The 20,097-nt window shown below is 37.3% G+C and overlaps 1 protein-coding gene across 5 annotated transcripts in view; it reads left to right on the forward strand.

Moving 5' to 3' along the window:
* Positions 1 to 18,401, forward strand: part of SLCO1C1 (solute carrier organic anion transporter family member 1C1) — a 61,145-nt gene extending 42,744 nt beyond the window's left edge. For 2 of the 5 annotated variants that reach the window (XM_032347483.1, XM_032347485.1), the window contains 6 exons: positions 1,041 to 1,236; positions 5,837 to 6,002; positions 9,184 to 9,368; positions 12,244 to 12,308; positions 16,174 to 16,291; positions 17,960 to 18,401. In XM_032347483.1, the coding sequence (XP_032203374.1) occupies positions 1,041 to 1,236; positions 5,837 to 6,002; positions 9,184 to 9,368; positions 12,244 to 12,308; positions 16,174 to 16,291; positions 17,960 to 18,182 (953 nt within the window). In that variant the 3' untranslated portion in view covers positions 18,183 to 18,401. Of the gene's footprint in view, positions 1 to 1,040; positions 1,237 to 5,836; positions 6,003 to 9,183; positions 9,369 to 12,243; positions 12,309 to 16,173; positions 16,292 to 16,939; positions 17,294 to 17,959 lie in introns of those variants that run through there. The other 3 variants (XM_032347484.1, XM_032347486.1, XM_032347487.1) reach the window with 3 other exon arrangements.
* Positions 18,402 to 20,097: the final 1,696 nt, after the last annotated feature.

Raw genomic sequence — 20,097 nt, forward strand, 5'->3', positions numbered from 1 at the left:
ATATTTTCATCTTTGTGACTCTAATAGATTGAAATGCAAGTAACAACTTGATTGAATGATATTTATGTGCCATATATTGTGCTAGGAACTTTTCATGTTAACACCTCAGTACTGCTTTTGCTCCATATTATAGATAAGGTGACGGGTTTATAGAAGTTCAGAGAAATCACCTGCCATTGCAAAGCCATGAAGGTATGGGGCTGAGAGCCAAACCAGGCAGTTAAGTCCCCAGAGTCCAAGCTCTCAACCACTTTGTTGGATTTGACATCAGACTCTGTATTGCCGAAACTGGTTTTAACACTTACTAACCATGACCATGAATAAATTGCTGTCAGAAGTGAAAATAACAATTATGGCTATCTACTAAGGTTGTGGTAAAGAATAAATGTGAGAGATACATCAAATGCTTATTCAAGTGGCTGGTACATTATAAGCAAATAGTAAATATAAAAGTCGTCAACTAATACATTGTTTTGTTGTGGTGGTTGTTAGGGTGGATACCAAACTAAGCAACTAAGAGTCTAAATAAAATAAATTTGGTTTGGGCCAGAAAAAAAGAACCATAACTGTGTTTTTGTTCCCTGAATTCCATGTACCTATTATTCTCTAATGCACAAACTTAAAGAACATTAATTTTCACCTAGCTGCCCCTTGATTGTACCTGTTAATCCAGGGATTAGACCAGAAAGACATTGACTCATTGATTAATTCAGTGTTTATTGATTTTAAACTCTATGCTAGATATTGTGTTAGGCAGGCTTCTGAGATTCTCAGTTGTGCTATCCTTAATCTATAACCTAGACACTCAAAAATCTCTTGATATGTCAGTGAATAATAGTAAATAAATATTTCTATAACTTAAAATGACCAACCAGTCTAACAAGTTGTCAGGAATTGACAACTTCCTGTCAGCTATATAATATAATATATTATATAGCTTTGTATAATCTCTCAGAAAGTTTATGTCGGCACACTCAAATTTCTTTTACAGATTCACAAAATTATATATATATGTATTTTTTTGTTTGTTTGTTCTTCAGGACTCATCAACATACCTGCAGTGGCCCTTGGAATATTCTCTGGGGGGATAGTTATGAAAAAGTTCAGGATCAGTGTGTATGGAGCTGCAAAACTCTACTTGGGATCTTCTGTTCTTGGGTACCTCCTATTCCTTTCCCTGTTTGCACTGGGCTGTGAAAATTCTGATGTGGCAGGAATAACTGTCTCCTACCAAGGGTAGGTTCACTTACTAAGTAATCTGAGGAGATTGGCTTGTTTAATCAGATTAATTATAGATAGAGCTTCAAAATAAGATAATTTTATTGTAAACATCATAAATATGAGAAAGGAATTATAGTTTTATCATGGAATAGCCGATGGTACGTTGACATGGGAGATCTTATTATCACCAAAATTTGTCATCTCCTTTGAATTTGGTTGCCTAAGAGAAATTATTAAAAATATTAAATCTACATCTTCCTGTATAGGTCAACCTGACAATGGAAAACACAGACCTTGAATCTCACCTCTGTTCATCATTAGTGAAGTGACATTGCATAGGTCATTTAATCTAATCAAACCTCAAATTTTTCATTATAGTTTCTAAATTTTTAAAAAAGATTTTATTTATTTATTTGACAGAGAGAGAGAGAGCTCACAAGTAGGCAGAGAGGCAGGCAGAGAGAGAGGAAGGGAAGCAGGCTCCCTGCTGAGCAGAGAGCCCAATGCAAGTCTCCATCCCAGGACTCTGGGATCATGACCTGAGCTGAAGACAGAGGCTTTAACTGACTGAGCCACCCAGGCGCCCCAAATTTTTCCATTAAAAAAAAAAGAAGAATACTAACTACCTTATAAAATTTTGTAAGATTTAAGCAAGATAATATATGTGGAAATGATTAGTACTTGCCTGGCACAAAAGAGATGTGCCATTTGTAAATAATTGTATTTTTTTTCTTTGAACACTTGGATAACTGAAAAGTTCTCTGTGCTACTTTTTGTAGTCTCTGTTGTACTCAAATTATGTGAAGTTTCAGAAGAGAATGCTATTTCTCAACCTGGTGAACCACACAACAGCTCTGTTTAGCTCTTAGCAGTTGGTCAAGAAAATATTTATTGATGTTTTCAGAACTGTGCCATCTCGTATGGGAGGGATGACTACTTTTCTTAGTTTCCAGGGTCTGTCAGTCTTTTTTTTTTTTAAGATTTTATTTATTTATCAGAGAGAGAGAGAGGGAGAGAGAGCGAGCACAGGCAGACAGAATGGCAGGCAGAGGCAAAGGAAGAAGCAGGCTCCCTGCTGAGCAAGGAGCCCAATGTGGGACTCGATCCCAGGACGCTGGGATCATGACCTGAGCTGAAGGCAGCTGCTTAACCAACTGAGCCACCCAGGCGTCCCAAGGGTCTGTCAGTCTTAATACGAAGCTGCGTCTTGAAGGAACTACCCTGTCTTTTCCTTTGAAGAGTCCTTGCCATCACTCTACCTCTGAACATGAGTTCCCAGATACAGCTGTCTTCATTCTTTCACCCAAATATATATTATCTGTTTAAATTAAACATTGAGCCATTACTGTATGCCAGGCCTACCACCCTGACTGCACTACCTCACTGCCCAAACTCTGCCTGTGCCTCAAAGGCCAGTGCTCCTGATCTAATGATCTGTCTTCTGTTAGTTCAGCTGCTATTCATTTACTGCTTGCTTTCCAGGCTTCTTCCCGTGCTTCCTTCCATGCTTACCTGTCTGTCTTGTCTCCATAGTCCAATCTTCATCACCCTCATTAATCTGGTTTCTCCTGCTCTTAAGTGAATATCAGTTATACTTTTCACTATCTAAAAAGTCCAAGAAAACTAGTGACTGTGAAATTTATATACTGTTGCTTCTGGGAGTTACCAGAGTGATGTTAGACTTAAGTGAGTGTAGTAGCATTGCCTTGCTAACGGTCAGCAATATAGAATAAGGATGTTAGCTGTAAACAGGAATTGCAAGAAGATTCTGGAGAGAGTAGAAGCCCTCCACTGTCTTCAGCTGTCCCTATGATCCTAATGGTAGATGGACAGTGGTAAACTTCTTTGTATTTTGCAATTTACAAAACACCATGACTTTCATTTTCTCACTTGTATCCTCAAAGCATCTTTATAAGGTAAGTTTTGTTACCCTCTTTTAAAAGAAACTGAATTTAGAAAGGTCAATTATCTCTTCAAAGTATAATATTCTTTGTACAACATCATGGCATTTCTAAGCCAAAAGTAAGCCCATAAACAGGAAACAGTGGCAATGTTTTGAGGCTCACGTTAAAAGTATACTCACACAATAAATGATTAGATATTTTTAAACAAATAAAAGATAGCGTATTCATTGCATGAGTACTAGCCCTCGAAGTACTAGCTCTTGAAGCAATTGCCTTAAAAGACTACAATCGCGTTACAATAATGCTATCATTGTCTAAAACATTCTAAATCTCCTCTTTTAAAATTGCTTTCCAGTGCTCGCTTCGGCAGCAAATATACTAAAATTGCCTTCCATGTTTTTCAGAATATTCCCAACAATGGCAAAGATTTAACCTTTAAGAGTAGCTTTGCTATTGGAAGCAGCCAAAGAAATGGCAACATCCCTGGAAAAAGCTCTTGCATCCCAACATGATTCTTTTGAAAGCAAATCCCATTTGAATATAAACATTCTGATATATTTGGTAAAAGTTATCTTAAAATTTTAAATAATTCTGTCAACACATCCTTTGTAAAACATGCATGCAATTAATTTCTGCTTCAAGATAGTCATAGATGATATATTTAGCTTACTTTTAGTAATAGAAAATAATTGGCTTTATAGAATAGAATACAACATGCTCTCCAGGGATTATCCTGAGTTGTTTTGTTCTACAAGGCTGTTTTGATTCTAGACATTCAACAGGAACCCTGTAAACAACTTTAGACATGGTAGTGGAAGAAACCTTTCTTCTGCAATAATGAGAGTAAGTTTGATGCGAGACAAGAATTTAGAATCCAAAGGCCTGGAAGAGTTCTCATTTTGAAGTTTGTCTCTAATAAACATTGTGAATTTGAGCCAGTAATTTGCCCACTTTGGACATGACTTTCCTGATCTGCCAACTGAGAAGTTGGCCTAGATCTCCCCCAAAATTCTTTCCGCACCAACTTTCTGAGATCTCAGTCCTACACTACCTATAGTGGCCTGATTCTAGGCTTTCAAAGGCACTTATTTATACTTTCAGATACTACCAAATAGTTTCAGTTAATTTACCAAATAATGCCTTATGGAAGAGAACAGGATGAAATATTACTATATGACTTCCCAGAAGGCCTAGTTATACCCTTTTATTCTGTCTGGAAACATCTCAGGGGCTGTTTTTGTTGTTGTTGTTGTTGTTTTGTTTTTGTTTTTGTTTTTTATGTTTGCAGTAACCAAAAATGCATGGCAGTTCTACTAGATGGAATATTCCATCAATTAAGAAATTATAATTGCAGTCATTATGGGGTTTACCTCTTAGAAGGAGGGGCCAAAATGACATTTATTTCCCTCCAAAATAGAATAGCATTTTACTTTGATTGACTTACCAGAAATCTTGTTTCTTAACCTAGTATGTCCCAGATTGTTCTTGCTGCTGGAGATACAGGAGTGAATAAAAGAAACTGTTCTGCCCTTACTGAGTGTACATGACAGTGCCCTTGGGGGTTTTGTTGTTGTTTGGTTTTAAGGCTCTCAAACACTTTTGTTAAAAAAAAGGGGGGGGGGAATAAACAAATAAATAAATTCAAAATAATGGAAAAAAAAAACAAAAAGAATGATGAAGTGCTAATGGATGAAAAATAAGTTACAAGTAGAAGAGAAATATCATTGCACAAGTACCTCCTAGAAGAATACAGGAATATGAAAAGAACAAGGAGAATAAAAGAAGAAAAATGAGGTCATTCAGTTGAGGGGAAGAAATAGAGGTGAAAGAGGAGGAATTCTGGGAGAGGTAAGGGGAGAAGGTAAGACAGAATAACAGGGAGAGAAAAGGGAGAAGATATCAAAATTATGTCAAGTTAGAACAAAAAGATAGCTCCTTAAGAGCAAATATCATCTCATTCATATTTGTAACTATCTTCTCTCCTCCCAAAGCTAGCACTTAGAAGGCTTCCACAAAATTTTGAACACATGAACAAATGAATGGGTAAGTGATTGAAAAGCATGTACAAGAGAATCGGAAAGAATGACATAAGATATGGAAGAGCTATGTAGAATGGGAGATTATGAGAGAGAGAAAAATTAGATGAACTGCCAGTGCTTTTTTAAGTAAGACACTCACATAGGATGTGTAGTTCTTCCAAACTGAAGTCTGTTGACATAATGCTGACTGCTTGACTATTTTTTTCTTTTACTGCACCATCGGCAATGCCCATTTTATTGATGCTGGGACAGTTGTGAAGGAAATTGACAGAAAAGCACACACACGCATGCACACACTGCCTGCAATGCATTTAAGAAACGTCATTAGTTGCTCTAGAAGTTTACTCTATCTTTCTGCTTTGTTAGCCATTTTCCTCCATCTTTGCACAGAAATACATTAGAAGATGCTAGAGAACGTCGATTTTTATAGAAACCATAAACCAAGAACTGGATATTATGTGAATGTGTAAACAGATAACTTTCAAGAGAAAGCTTTTTAATAGTAGACTCACATTTAATAATCAGAAACCAGCATTCCTGATGACCATTGTGTTTTCAAAAGGCAAGCTCCATTGGCAGTGCCACTTATATACTCAAGAACACTGATTTTTGAAGATTTTAGGGTGCTGCCTGCTAAGAGGTAATATTTTATACTGTTACATTTCTTTTCAGAACCAAACCTGTTTCTTCTCATGAACGAGCTCTCTTTTCAGATTGCAACTCAAGATGCAAATGTTCAGAGACAAAATGGGAACCTATGTGTGGTGAAAATGGAATCACATATGCATCGGCATGTCTTGCTGGTTGTCAAACCTCCACCAGGAGTGGAAAAACTCTTGTAAGAAATCCCAATGTGTGTGCCTGTGGTGCCTTCTACATAAACCACACGCTCTGTGGGAGCTCAGGGACCAACCCAGAAGCAGACCACACTGGTCGCTGCTCTGGATCTTGCTCTACCCTTGTTCTTTTACATGGAGAGCTAGTGGACTAGGCTTGTTGAAAGAACTAGGGTAAGAATTAGAATCATGAAACATGGTAGAAGAGCCTCACAGTGATATAGTTCTCTCATTTTGCTTGTGAGGAATATTAGCCTCAACTGAGAAAATCTCAAGTGATAAAATCTGCATTGGGATCCAATTCTTATGGCTCCAAGGCCAGTGGTAGTTGGAGGTTTTAGGGACAGGATAAATAGAGGTCAGTGTTAGAACGTCTAGCCTGAGAGGTCTAAACCCAGGGATCACAAACTTGATTTTGAGGAGATTGATAGCACGAGACATTCTGCCTGGGAAATCCAGCCCATGTGTGAAAAGAGTAGATGCTGGAATGAAGGAGCTCTGTAGGGTGGATTATGGAGATGAGGTTAGAAATAAAGGTAAGAAATTTAGTTGTGAAGGATATTGTGTACTTTAATCATCAAAAGACTCATTTCTGTAGTCACACCTTTACATTTCTGTCGCAAACATAGACTCTCTCTTGTGCTCTCCGTTTATATGGCTAGCAGTCAGACTGCTGTCTATTTGTGGTGATGAAATCTGCCTGTATTTGACAGTCCTGGGGGGCTGAAAATTAACCCACACATCTATTTACATATACTTATCAACTAGATAAGAATGCTTAGGCAAAGGCTTATGTTGATGTAGAGTAACATGTTGGTTTTCTCTGTTTATTGTTACTTGGATTTTTTAGTCAGAGTAGGAAGGGTTAGCCTCCAGCAACCATGAACGGGACTACCTACCCAAGCGAAACTGAGTTTTGCCCTCCATTCCCCTTTCCCTCTTCCTCCTTCCTTTCCTCCCTCCCTCCCTGCCTCTTTTTTCTCCCTGCCTCTTTTCTCCCTTCCTTCCTTCCTTTTTTTCTTCTCTTCTCTTTTCATTTCTTGTCTTTCCTCTTCTTTTCCTTTCTCGCTTTATCCCTCTTTCTTTCTCTTCCCCTCCCCTTCCCTTCCCTTCTTCCCCCTCCCCTTCCCTTCCCTTCTTTTCCCCTCCCCTTCCCTTCCCTTCTTCCCCCCTCCCCTTCCCTTCTTTCCCCCCTCCCCTTCCCTTCCCTTCTTTCCCCCTCCCCTTCCCTTCCCTTCTTCCCCCTCCCCTTCCCTTCCCTTCTTCCCCCCTCCCCTTCCCTTCCCTTCTTCCCCCCTCCCCTTCCCTTCCCTTCTTTCCCCCCTCCCCTTCCCTTCCCTTCTTTCCCCCTCCCCTCCCCTTCCCTTCCCTTCTTCCCCCTCCCCTTCCCTTCCCTTCTTTTCCCCTCCCCTTCCCTTCCCTTCTTCCCCCCTCCCCTTCCTTTCCCTTCTTTTCCCCTCCCCTTCCCTTCCCTTCTTTCCCCCTCCCCTCCCCTTCCCTTCCCTTCTTTCCCCCTCCCCTTCCCTTCCCTTCTTCCCCCCTCCCCTTCCCTTCCCTTCTTTTCCCCTCCCCTTCCCTTCCCTTCTTTCCCCCCTCCCCTTCCCTTCCCTTCTTCCCCCCTCCCCTTCCCTTCCCTTCTTTTCCCCTCCCCTTCCCTTCCCTTCTTCCCCCCTCCCCTTCCCTTCCCTTCTTCCCCCCCCTCCCCTTCCATTTCCCTTCCTTTCCTCTTCCTTTCCCTTCCTCCTGCTCCTTTCTTTTCTTCCAGCCTCTACTCTTTTCTCCAAACTGCTTGAAAGTTTTCCTTACCTAGAACTTCCACTTACAGAAAACATTCATGCCAGGAACTAAGAGAGGTGCTTAAAAAAATGGGATTTAACTATCATGATCTTCGAGTAATTGGGTATTACTTATCTTATTTTTCTCATGTGAGAACTGAGGCACTGAGGTGCCTAAACTCATGTATCTAGTAAGAGGCAAGGTCAAGGTTCAAAAGTTTTTACCCGACAGTTAAAAAAACAACAACAACATTTCTACTCTTCCTTGGAAAGGAAATGCCAGCTTTATTTCACTGTTTAACTAAAAATTCACAAGCTCTTTTGTGAAATTTATAAAAATAATGAGGGATTATCAAAGTTGCCTCTCCAAGATTTAGTTGAATTTATTAGTCAGGACTTTTCCCCCCAGTTACCATTACAAAGTCACATCCTCAATTTATGCCCATTTATTTAACAGATTTTTTGTTGAATGCCTAAAAAGAGGACCCTTTTTAGGCTCTACATATGTGATGATGAGAAAGTAGATGGTTTCTGCTAGAGGTTTCATTCTAGTGGGATATATAGTTTAAAAACAAATGAATATGTAGTATTCTAATGAGTAATGATAAGCACTGTAAGGAAAAGATGAGTTAGGATAAAGGATGGAGAGATGGGGGTATTTTTTTTGAATGGGTGGTCATGGAAGCCCTCTTTAATGAACTAAGCAGAGACCTGGGGTACATGCACCAGCCTTCCTACTATCTAGAAGAGCTACCCAGCAGAGAGAACAGCGAGGCTCTGAGGCATGGGTAAACTCACCATGTTCGAAGATTGGCAAGGGCGCAGTGGAAACCCATGTGTCTCGCTGAAGCAGAGGGGGAGAGGGAAGATCACTGAGCTGTGAGATCAGAGGGAAATCCAGGAGCTCCATTAGAGTATGTATGCCTCTGTAAGGATTTTGGATTTTATACAACCATAAGAAGAAGCTACTGGAAGGCTGAGAATAGTGACTGCCATTTTTAAAGGCTCACTTTGGTTACTGTGTGGGTAACAAATGATAGCTGGATAAGAGTGGAAATAAGTTTAGCGTAAAGAGATCACTGCAATAACCAAGGCGAGGAATAATGGTGGCTTAGACTTGGAAATGGCAGAGAAGAAGATGAAGTATGTTTGGATGCACTAGGATTTACTGAGAGATTGTTTGGTAGGGTCAGTAGTTTGAACAGCTGCTGTTTGGATGAAAAAAACATGATCTGTATAGATTTCACTTTGCTCACTATAACTTAACACAGAGAAATAAAAGAATATTTACCTTACCGTTTATATAATGCATGTGTACTATATTGTGAAATTTATTTAAAAATATATATATTTTCAATTTTACTTAAATGTTACCTCAATAATTGGACTTTGTTCTGTTGTGTTACAGATATTTTATAACTGCACCTGTGTGGGGATTGCAGCCTCAAAGTCAGGAAATTCCTCAGGCATGGTGGGAAGGTGTCAAAAAGATAATGGATGTCCCAAAATGTTTCTGTATTTCCTTGTCATTTCAGTCATCACGTCCTATACTTTATCTCTAGGTGGCATACCTGGATACATACTGCTTCTGAGGTGAACACTGATTCTCCCTAACCCAGTTTTAATAAAAGATGTACTACAATCGTTAGGAACATTGATTTCAAAATCTGTTCCATAGGATTGTGATTCCTTATTGCTCTCTCAGGGGTCTTGACCCATATCCTTGTTCTAGTTTTTAGACTCTTCCCATTTTGGGTTTTTACGCAAAAATATGGTTGAAGAGAAGTATTTCCAGTTAAAAATTTTCTGCAAATCATTGGTCTAGAGAGCCTACACCACTATAGTACCTACATCTCTGTAGCCACTCAAAAAATACACTATGCTATTTCTAGATAATATAATTATCATATTATTATTATCAATAATAATATGCTATTTCTGGATAATATTATACAGTGTAGACTAAATGTGTTTTTATTATTTTTTAAGATATTAATTTTTAGTAATCTCTACACCCAACATGGGACTCAAACTTACAACCCAGAGATCACGTGTCACATGCTCTACCAACTGAGCTAGCCAGGTGCCCCTAGGTTGTGTTTTAGATTAAGCATGGTTTCACCAAATTATGGATGATAAAATTTTAAGATAGTTTTAAAGATTCATCTAATATCACAATGTTTTACATTTATTATTTTAATATATAGATTATTTTTCTTGTTCTGACTAGAATTATCTATATATATGGGTGTGGGGGTATTCATAACTTTGAATCAATTGCATTTTCTAATCTATGAATATATGTTAATGATTCCAAGTGTGTTTGCTTAAAAACTCTAAAAGAATTTTTAAAACTGTGTACCCCTTTTGCATATTGTTAAGTGTACATCTAAAAATTTAAGTTTAGTAGTAAGTAAACATTGATTTTCAGTACATTATAAATATTTACATTTAAAAATATAATAATTTTAAATGTAGATCACTCTTTTAAATGTAATCAGTGAGAATATAGAAAACAGATTAGGTAACCAATATTACCTAATTAAAAATTACACACAAAAAAATCTTTTACAGTGAATATGTTACATATTTCTTTCTTCTTGTGCTTATATCTTAATTCAACTTTCCTATAGGCTTCTCTTCTATTGTAATATAATTTATGTTTGAACATTACTTATTGACTCTCCTATCATAGATCTCTATAAAAAAGTATATAAATTCAAACTTTAAAATAGTAGTTTTATAACTATATATATAGTTATAACTATATATAGCTATATATAACTATATTCAAATGGTATTGGGTAATTGTCAGTGATAAAATTTTCTTCCTAATGAGGGGCACCTGGGTGGCTCAGTAGGTTGAGTCTCTGCCTTCAGCTCAGATCATGATCTCAGGGTTCTGGGATCAAGCCCCACATCGGTTCTCTGCTTGGGAGAGAGGGGGAGCCTGCTTCCCCCTCTCCCTCTGCCTGCCTCTCTGTCTGCTTATGGTCTCTCTCTCTCTGTCAAATAAATAATAAATAAAATCTTTTAAAAAATTGTCTTCCTAGGGGCGCCTGGGTAGCTCAGTGGGTTAATCCTCTGCCTTCGGCTCAGGTCATGATCTCAGGGTCCTGGGTTCGAGTTCCGCATCGGGCTCTCTGCTCAGTGGGGAGCCTGCTTCTTCCTCGCTCTCTGCCTGCCTCTCTGCCTACCTGTGATCTCTCTCTCTGTGTGTCAAATAAATAAAAATCTTAAAAAAAAAAAGATTTAAAAAATTGTCTTCCTAATGGAACTAGCCATGCAAATATTACTATTATACAATTGATAAAAGAATCTAAAAATATTACAAATTTTGGTAAAGTTATTAAGCATAAAAAGTCAAATTTTATCAGAAACCCATCTTTTAGGAGATGATTAGTTGATTTTTAACTTGTTGTACAAATTGAAGGATGAATATAACATTATTCTACAATGAAACTCATCAAAAGTATATATCTATGATTTCCCACAGTATATTAAGGAAATTGATCAGGAAAGATAAACAGAAAATAGGACCTAACATCCACAAATACATTTTTCGCAAAAAAGCTTAAGGAAAACATGCAATACTGTGTTTTCAAATGGGAGCATGATATGGAGAGCATTGCACCAGAGTTCTCAAACCAGAATTGTTCTTCATGGGTGGGTGTTTCTTCTACAACTTATACTGGGTCAAGTGCTTAATCAGGCTCCTAAGGAAGAGTTATCTTCACCACCAGCCTTTCAGATGAACCACGCTGTGTTTTGATGGCAGAAGGAGATGTCCCTGGATTAAAGGAGAAAAGTTGTGATTTTTACCTCCTTTAAAGTAGAGATTAAGTGATATTATACATACAAAGAAATTGGTACCGTGCTTAACACTCAGTTATTATAATATCATCATGATTATTATCATTAAAATTGACAGGCCAATTAGTTAAAGCTATACAGTCATATTAAGGATGCTCTTGTTATTTAGGTATTCTTATACTTGGCTGCAAGATTCAGGTCCCCACTATTTAACAGAAACACTTAGCATGCCACAGCAATGGTGACTGTATCAACTCGGATCAATATAGTCCTGTGCTTTTAGAGCAAGAGCCACAAAAATTAGTTATAGGTTATTGATTCCTTAATGCCTCAAATTTCTTAGAATTTTTGTCTGTAAGTCTTTGTTGTTTTGCTGATTAAACTGACAATTTTACTTTATCCAATACCATTTGAATATATCATGGAGAGGGGATTTACATTTTGGAAATAGTAACTGTAAACTCTCTGACGCATTGCATCTAATAGCACATGGAGTTACATAATTTGCCCACGCTATGCTCGAACACTATGGGTTCTCCCATAGAATTCTACTTGAATTCTAAGATTATTTTATTTATGTTAAGCAGATTATCACTAATAGTACTATTTGCTTTAATGGGCTACATTTTCTTTATAGTGCTTTTGTTGTTTTTAGGTGCATTAAGCCACAACTTAAGTCTTTTGCTCTGGGTATCTACACCTTAGCAGTAAGAGTTCTTGGTAAGTATAATGTATGTTTTAATTATGGTAGCCATGTCAAATGTGCTTTGAATACTTTTCTAAATATTTTTTTTACAGAATTGCCATGCATAACTAAATAATATAGTCGGTTAGGTCCCTATTTATTTTATTTCTTCCCTTATTTCTTTATTCCTACCCTCCGACTCTCAACTTCTCCCTTCCTTTGTTTTAGAAACTGAGAGCCCATGCTGTGCTTGTGGTATAATAAAGTGATGTTGTGAGAATAGTGACATTTTTTTTGTTAATAATCTTGTCTCTTCCAGCATTGGTCTATTGTCAAAAAGTTTATTCTTGTTATGAAAGAGCCCTCTGGGAAGAAAGCAAGAAATGAATCAGTAAGAAAGGCTGAAGCCTTAATATAATTTTTTCAGTTGTTAAAATGGAAAGAATTCTTTTGACCTAGTCTCAATGCTGGGATATATCATTTTGTAGAAAGATCAGCTCTTTCATAGAATCAAAACAGTATGGCTTTGAGCTGACAATTTTTAAATGCAATTGGAATGGTTCTTTTTTGACTAATAAATTTTTCCATATGCATTAGTTAAAACCCATAGAAAATAGAGTTAATGAATCAGGTAAGTTTTCTGTTTGTGCAAAGTTTATATTCTAAGGGAGAAAGCAAAACAATCACACATCTTCTTCTGTAATTTAACAGAAAAGAACTGCAGGGAGAAGAACAAACTTAGATCTTTAAAACGTCTGAAAATAAATAAATCTCGATATAAAATGGGTATATATAAAGATACGGTATAATCCCAGTGAAATTGGGGAAGCAGCAAATATGGAAGTTTATCCCATTATGGCTGAATCTAATTCTACAACAGAGCTTACCTAGAAAAACATCAGATTTTTGAGCCTGAAGGAAATCTCTGACTAGATTTGGTTTCTATATCTACTCCTTTTGGAGATAAAGATAAAATCTACACTGTGAAAAAGATTTCAAGGAAAAGAAATGTTTCACTGGGGCACCTGGCTGGTTCTGTCAGTAGAACACATAACTCTTTATCTCAGGGTTGTGAGTTCAAGCCCCATCTTGAGCATGGAGCCTATTTTAAAAATGAAAAATAAATGGCTCAGTGGGTTAAGCCTCTGTCTTCCGCTCAGGTCATGAACTCAGCTTCCTGGGATTGAGCCCCACATCGGGCTTTCTGCTCAACGGGGAGCGTACTTCCTCCTCTCTCTTTGCCTGCCTCTCTGCCTACTTGTGATCTCTCTGTCAAATAAATAAATAAAATCTTTTAAAAAAAATGAAAAATAAAGTATTAAAAAATTCATAAAATTGATTCCATAAAAGTAAAAATATACTTGAAAATGGCAAAAATATCATAAGCAAGTCAAAAGACAAATGATAAACTGGGAACAATTATTTTTTGCAAATTATGTAACAGACTATTTATAATATCCCTATTACAAAGAGAGCCCCTAAGTATTGAGACCAAAAAGACCAACACCCATATGGAAAAATGGGTAAGAGATATGAATAGCCATCTCATGGAAAAAAAATATAAATGGCTCTTAATATATGAAAAGATAGTCAAACTCATAATAAAGAGAGCACAAATTAAAATTATACTGAATGTTTTTTGCTATCAGATTTGCAAACTACCAAATGTTGTTCCCAACGCATGGAAGAATAGATATGCTTACATATTGCTGTTGAAAAAATGGTGCCATTTCCCCATGATTATGTGACAGTAACGAACAAAACTATGTATAGATTTATCTTTTGATCCAGCAATCCCACTTGAAGAAGTTGATACCAAAAGTTTGCTAGCAAAACTATGAAATAAGTAAAATTCTATGGATGTCTAATTATTGTGCCATTACATATAATAGCAAGACAATAAACAATCTAGTTGTCCATCAATATGACATATTTGAATAAACTATAGTTAACCCACATAATGGAAACCTATGCAGCTATAAGGATGAATGGGGGAAAAAAATCTCCCTGTAATGTTAACAAATTCATTAGTCAGCTCTGGCTGCCATAAAAAAATACCACAGACCGAAAGACTTAAACAACAAAAATTTATAGTCTCACAGTTCTGAAGGCTGGGAAGTCCCAGGATCAAGGTACAGGCCTGGTATCTGGCAAGATCCCTGAGACCATTTTTCCCGGTTTGTAGACTGCTGCCTTCTCACTGTGTCCTTACAAGGATTTCCCCTGTGTACACATGGAGAGAAAGGGAGCTTTGGTATCTTTTACTCCTCTGATTAGGATACCAGTCCTAGTAAATTAAGTCCCTTAGGACTTCACTTAATCTTAATAATCTCCTTAATAACTCTGTGTCCAAGGGCAGTCATATTAGGGTTAGGGCTCCAGCATGTGAATTTCAGAGGGACACAGCAGTCTATACTTCCAAGGGATCTCCAGGCTATACCCTTAAGTGAAGTAAAATGTAGAACAATGTTCATACTATGATACATTTGGTGTAAGAAGTATGGAAAGGTAGAATTATTATAAATATATGCAAAGGTATTTGCTAACATTTAAAAAAGAAACAACAGAAGTATAAACTAAAAACATCATGATGATCATGATGATCATGATGATAGTAATGGTAATGGTTGTGGTGGTGGTTACCTATAAGGGAAGGAAGGAAAAAAGTAAGAGAGGACAGACCGGAAAGTAAAGTTTGTAAATGTAACTCTGGTTTAATTTTTAATTTGAAATCATGCATAGTTTTTTCAGGTCTTGATCTCAGGGTCCTGGGATGGAGCCCCATGTGGGGCTCTGTGCACAGTAGAGAGTCTGCTGAAGATTCTCTTCCTCTCTCTCTGCCCCTGCCCCCTCCTGCACACTCCCCTGCCACCACTCATGGACCCCCTGTGTGCTCTGTCTCCTCTATCTCTCTTAAATACATAAGTAAATTTTTTTTAATGAAATTATGTGGGGTGCCTGGGTGGCTCAGTGGGTTAAGCCTCTGACTTTGGCTCAGGTCATGATCTTAGGGTCCTGGGATCGAGCCCCGCATCAGGCTCTCTGCTCAACGGGGAGCCTGCTTCCTCCTCTCTCTCTCTGCTGCCTCTCTGCCTACTTGTGATCTCTCTCTCTGTGTCTAATAAATAAATAAAATCTTTAAAAAAAATACTGGGAGAAGGCATTTTTAAAAAATGCAATTATGCAAAGTTTTTATGTAATTGAAAACAACAAAAAAACTAAGACATTTTTGAAACAAACTGAAATTTGTTGTGTATCAAATAAGAGGCATAACCATAAAGAAAAACAGGTTTAAAAGGACAGAATCATTACCAAAGCCACATAACTTCACTACATTTTGTAGTCTTATCTTTAATACTAACATTGGTGTCATTATGTTGAAACTATTATGTATTTTAAAATAAAGCAAATGAGAGATTATGTTAATATCATTAGAAGTGAGTATTATCTGCCCAATAGAAAAGTGTAACAAAAAATAAGTAAAACCCATTCTTAAATAATGGGAAGGTGACCAGGAAAAGTAAGGTAAACAAGGGTTAGATTTGTTAGGGAGATTCTCCTTTGATTAAAGCCTCTTGGGATTAGGAATCCTCCTCTTCTGGGTACAGAGATGTAGACACCCTTACAAATGGAGATCTCCGTTATAAATGTTGCTTCCCTTACAAAAAGGAAACTTCTGCTCTGTCTTAGGGGTTTCTGTGCCTTCTGTTGCTCAAAATAACCTTTATGCCAGAGAAATACGATGAGGTGGTGTATTCTGGTCTTCTACAGGTACCCATTTCCCCCAAAGCAGTTTTTTTCTTTTTAGTTTGAAAGTAAGTGGTTCTGAGACTCATTCATTATAGGGTAATCAAAAGATGGGCATATATTTTTAGTAGCAATTGTGTGTTTTTCTCACAGCAGGAATCCCAGCTCCTGTGTATTTTGGAATTTTGATTGACACTTCATGCCTCAAATGGGGATTTAAAAGATGTGGAAGTAGAGGCTCCTGTAGATTATATGATTCAAATGCTTTCAGGTACCGTATTAGACTCATTACTGTGTCTCCCCACTACAACATTCCAGGTTTGAACAATGAAATGAGCAATAATCATTCCTTATGGAGTTTCACTGCACAAGGATCATCAAACCAAGAAGCATATTCTATTTTATAGAATAATTTTATTGCTATTTATTTGGCTAGACCTTTCAGCTTTTCCCCATTCCTAATCTTGACTCCCATTTTAAAAGAGTAATCTTTTTTTAAATAAAGTTCACAAAAGATTCCAGAATATAGTAGAATTTTTGCAAGTTGATGCACACAAGGGGGTAATTCTCTGAAGCACAGAAGCATTTAAATTTAGGTCACATTTTGGGTTTAATTCTATTCTTTTTCAGACCGAGCCAAACTGTCCCATTTACGTCAGATATAATCCCCCTGGGCAAGAGTTGGATTTGGCTCTAAATCTGTCCAGCTTTTATTGCCAAACTGATGTTCAATTATTCCAGTACTTGAGATGCATAAAAGTAAAAGGTTTTTTCTGTGTGTATGAGTGTGCATGGGGTTGAGGGGCATAGGTTTTTCACTGTGGTATCATTCAGTTCAGTTCTTCAAACTTTAGGCCCCTTATTGCTGAAAGCAATGCTTCAATGGCTTAAAAGCAGGAAGGATTTTTTTTTTTTTTAGATTTACAATCTGAGCATTTTCTGGAGGAATAAGCTTGGTACTAAACTGTGTAAGTTGGAAGTTGGATGTGAATTGAGCCAACCATCTCAAATAAGTTTGTTTGATTAATAGGCTTTGATGTTACGTGAGAAATTTATTTTGGTCTTTGAAAGGGACTTGACCTTTCAGTAGAATTTGTGCTTTGCTCACATTTGCTAAGGCGGCATTTCCTTTAATGTAAAGACAATGTATTTCAATCAGAGACTGATTATGTGTACAAGGTGACCAGAATAAATCATTCAACCTGCCCTTCCATACCTTCTTGTTTTATGATAGAATGAAGAACTAAAGGCTTCTTATTGAAGAAGGTGATTTAAACCTTTGGCTAATTGTTTTTTTTTTTTTTTTTTTCCCCCTGCCTCTCACCTTTTTTTTTTTTTAATTTTTTATTTTTTTTATAAACATATATTTTTATCCCCAGGGGTACGCTAATTCTTAAGTCATTCTGCTCTACTAAGAGCTTTGATTCTCCCTTGACATTCCTTCTTGCAGCTTTTTTTTTTTTTTTTTTTTGTAGAAGTGCATCTGGGCAAGTTTCAGGGGTAGGATAACCACATAATTTATCATTCAACCTGGACACTTTTGAGAGTGAAAAGGGGCACTATTAAAAAGTACACTGAGACAACACCAGCATAAGCTAGGACTGTTCTGGGCAAATAGACATATGGTCACCTGGTCTAAGGGAATAATTTACAGAGAGGATGGAACTGATTATGTAATTAGTAGTAACTAAAAATTATGGCACCTCTAAGAAGTCGCTTTATTTTAGCATACTGCCTTCAATAGTCTGCCAGATGTTCATAGAAAGGTCTTTTGTAGCCACTGAATTTGCATTCTTAAGAAAAAACATCCTTGTGACAGTTTCATTGATAGATTGGTTTTCTTGGTATTGCTATCTACTGAATGATACTGTTACCTTCCTTGCCCATTTTAAATTTGGATAGTTGCAATAATTATGACTGAGTTTCTCTCTTCTTTTAGGCATATATATCTGGGCCTTACTGTGATGCTGGGCACAGTGTCCATTTTCCTAAGTATTGCAGTACTTTTCACTTTAAAGAAAAATTGTATTTCAAAACATAGAAGCTTCAGAACCAAGACAGAAGGAACAATGGTGTCTACAAGAATCAGGAAGGAAAATTGTACTACAAGTGATCATTTGCTACAACCCAGCTGCTGGCCAGGCAAGGAAACACAGCTTTAGAAAAATGATGACTTGAAGCCATGTTTTCTAATTTCTGGAAATTCTGCAAACAAATAGATTTTAATCAAAGGGGTTTTTAATGTGTCATTCTTTTTCTCCTTTCAAAATATGTCTTTGACTCTAAGTATGAGATAATGTACCTAATAACAAATAGAATTAAACATATTACAGAAAATACAGATAATAAAGCTAATCCAAACCTTTGATTTCTTCCTTATATTATTTATATAAATTCCATATATTATTTACTCATTCTGCTTAATTTTGCCTTGTGCCCGTTATCTATTAGCTGTATTGCTAGAACAATTTTTCTGATAGTCTAATAGCTATACATAGAGTAATTTTTAAACTGAAATACTTGTCAAGGGGAAGAGAGTCCTGTTAAAAAATTAAATTATATCTTGGCCTCCTTCAAATATGACCTTAATGAAGATGTTGGAATAGAGCCAGAATATGTAGAGAAAGATTTCATTTTAAGCACTTCCTTTCTTTTGGACTTTAGTAATTGGCACAGAAATATATAGTGGCAAATGATCTTGGAGGATTCAAATTTTGGATTATTAGCTCTTCAGCTATCCATTATATGTGCATTGTGTGTGACACCTGAAGTGACCATGATGGTAAAGTATAAAATTATTATTAGCATGCTTCATTGTCTGGCCAAAATTAACAAGACAGTAAACAACAAGTGTTAGAGAGGATGTGGAGAAAGGGGAACCCTCTTACACTGTTGTTAAGAATGCAAGTTGTTGCAGCCACTTTGGAAAACAGTGTGAAGATTCCTTAGGAAATTAAAAATAGAGCTACCCTATGATCCTGCAATTGCACTACTGGGTGTTTACCCCAAAGATACAGATGTAGTAAGAAGAAGGGCCATCTGTACCCCAATGTTCATAGCAATGGCCATAATTACCAAACTGTGGAAAGAGCCAAGATGCCATTCAATAGACAAATGGATAAAGAAGACATGGCCCATATATACAATGGAGTATTGTGCCTCCATCAGAAAGGATGAATACCCAACTTTTGTAGCAACATGGACGGGACTGGAAGAGATTATGCTGAGTGAAATAAGTCAAGCAGAGAGAGTCAATTATCATATGGTTTCACTCATTTGTGGAGCATAAGGAATAGCACGGAGGACATGGGGAGATGGAGAGGAGAAGTGAGTTGGGGAAAATCAGAAACCATGAGAGACTGTGGACTCTGAGAAACAAACTGAGGGTTTTGGAGGGGAGGGGATTTAGGGGAGGGATGAGTCTGGGGTGGGTATTAAGGAGAGCACGTATTGCATGGAGCACTGGTTGTGGCGCAGAAACAATGAATCTTGGAATACTGAAAAAATAAATTTTTTAAAAACAATGCTTCATTGCCCTTAATTCAGTGTATTAAGAAGTACAGTTAATTCTGCCCATATTTTAATGTATGTAAGCTCCTTCAGATGTACACACATGATGTGTTCCTAAAATGCAGTTGAAAGTTGAATTTCTGAAAGTCTACAGTAAGCTTAGATGGTGTGAGAGGAATGCGGAGGTGATGGGTTGAGTGATGCTGTGGTTCTTGGGTGCTTTATCTGGCACTCATCATGGGGTCTAAGGGCTTCTGGGCAGGGGGCTGTAGCTTGCCAGATAGCTCTTTCGTTTGGGGCATTTCTTCTGTGCTGGCTTCCTGGAGCTTCTCTGAGGAGATATAGTAGGTTCACCAGTCCTCCATCATCAGCTCTATTACTTCCTATATGTTTCTTCCTCCACCAGCTGTGTGAGAGGAGCCTGGGCCTCCTAAGAAAGCAGACTTAAAGTAGAGGCCACTGCAGTGGAGTCTTGAAATTGTACCATGATTCTTAGCAGCCTTTACAACAAATAGAGCATGCAATCAGAACGCTCCCAGCAAGAAGTTTGTTTGAGGAGTTTCTAGG

The sequence above is a fragment of the Mustela erminea genome, chromosome 6 (genome assembly GCF_009829155.1).
Source record: "Mustela erminea isolate mMusErm1 chromosome 6, mMusErm1.Pri, whole genome shotgun sequence".
NCBI lineage: Eukaryota > Metazoa > Chordata > Mammalia > Carnivora > Mustelidae > Mustela > Mustela erminea.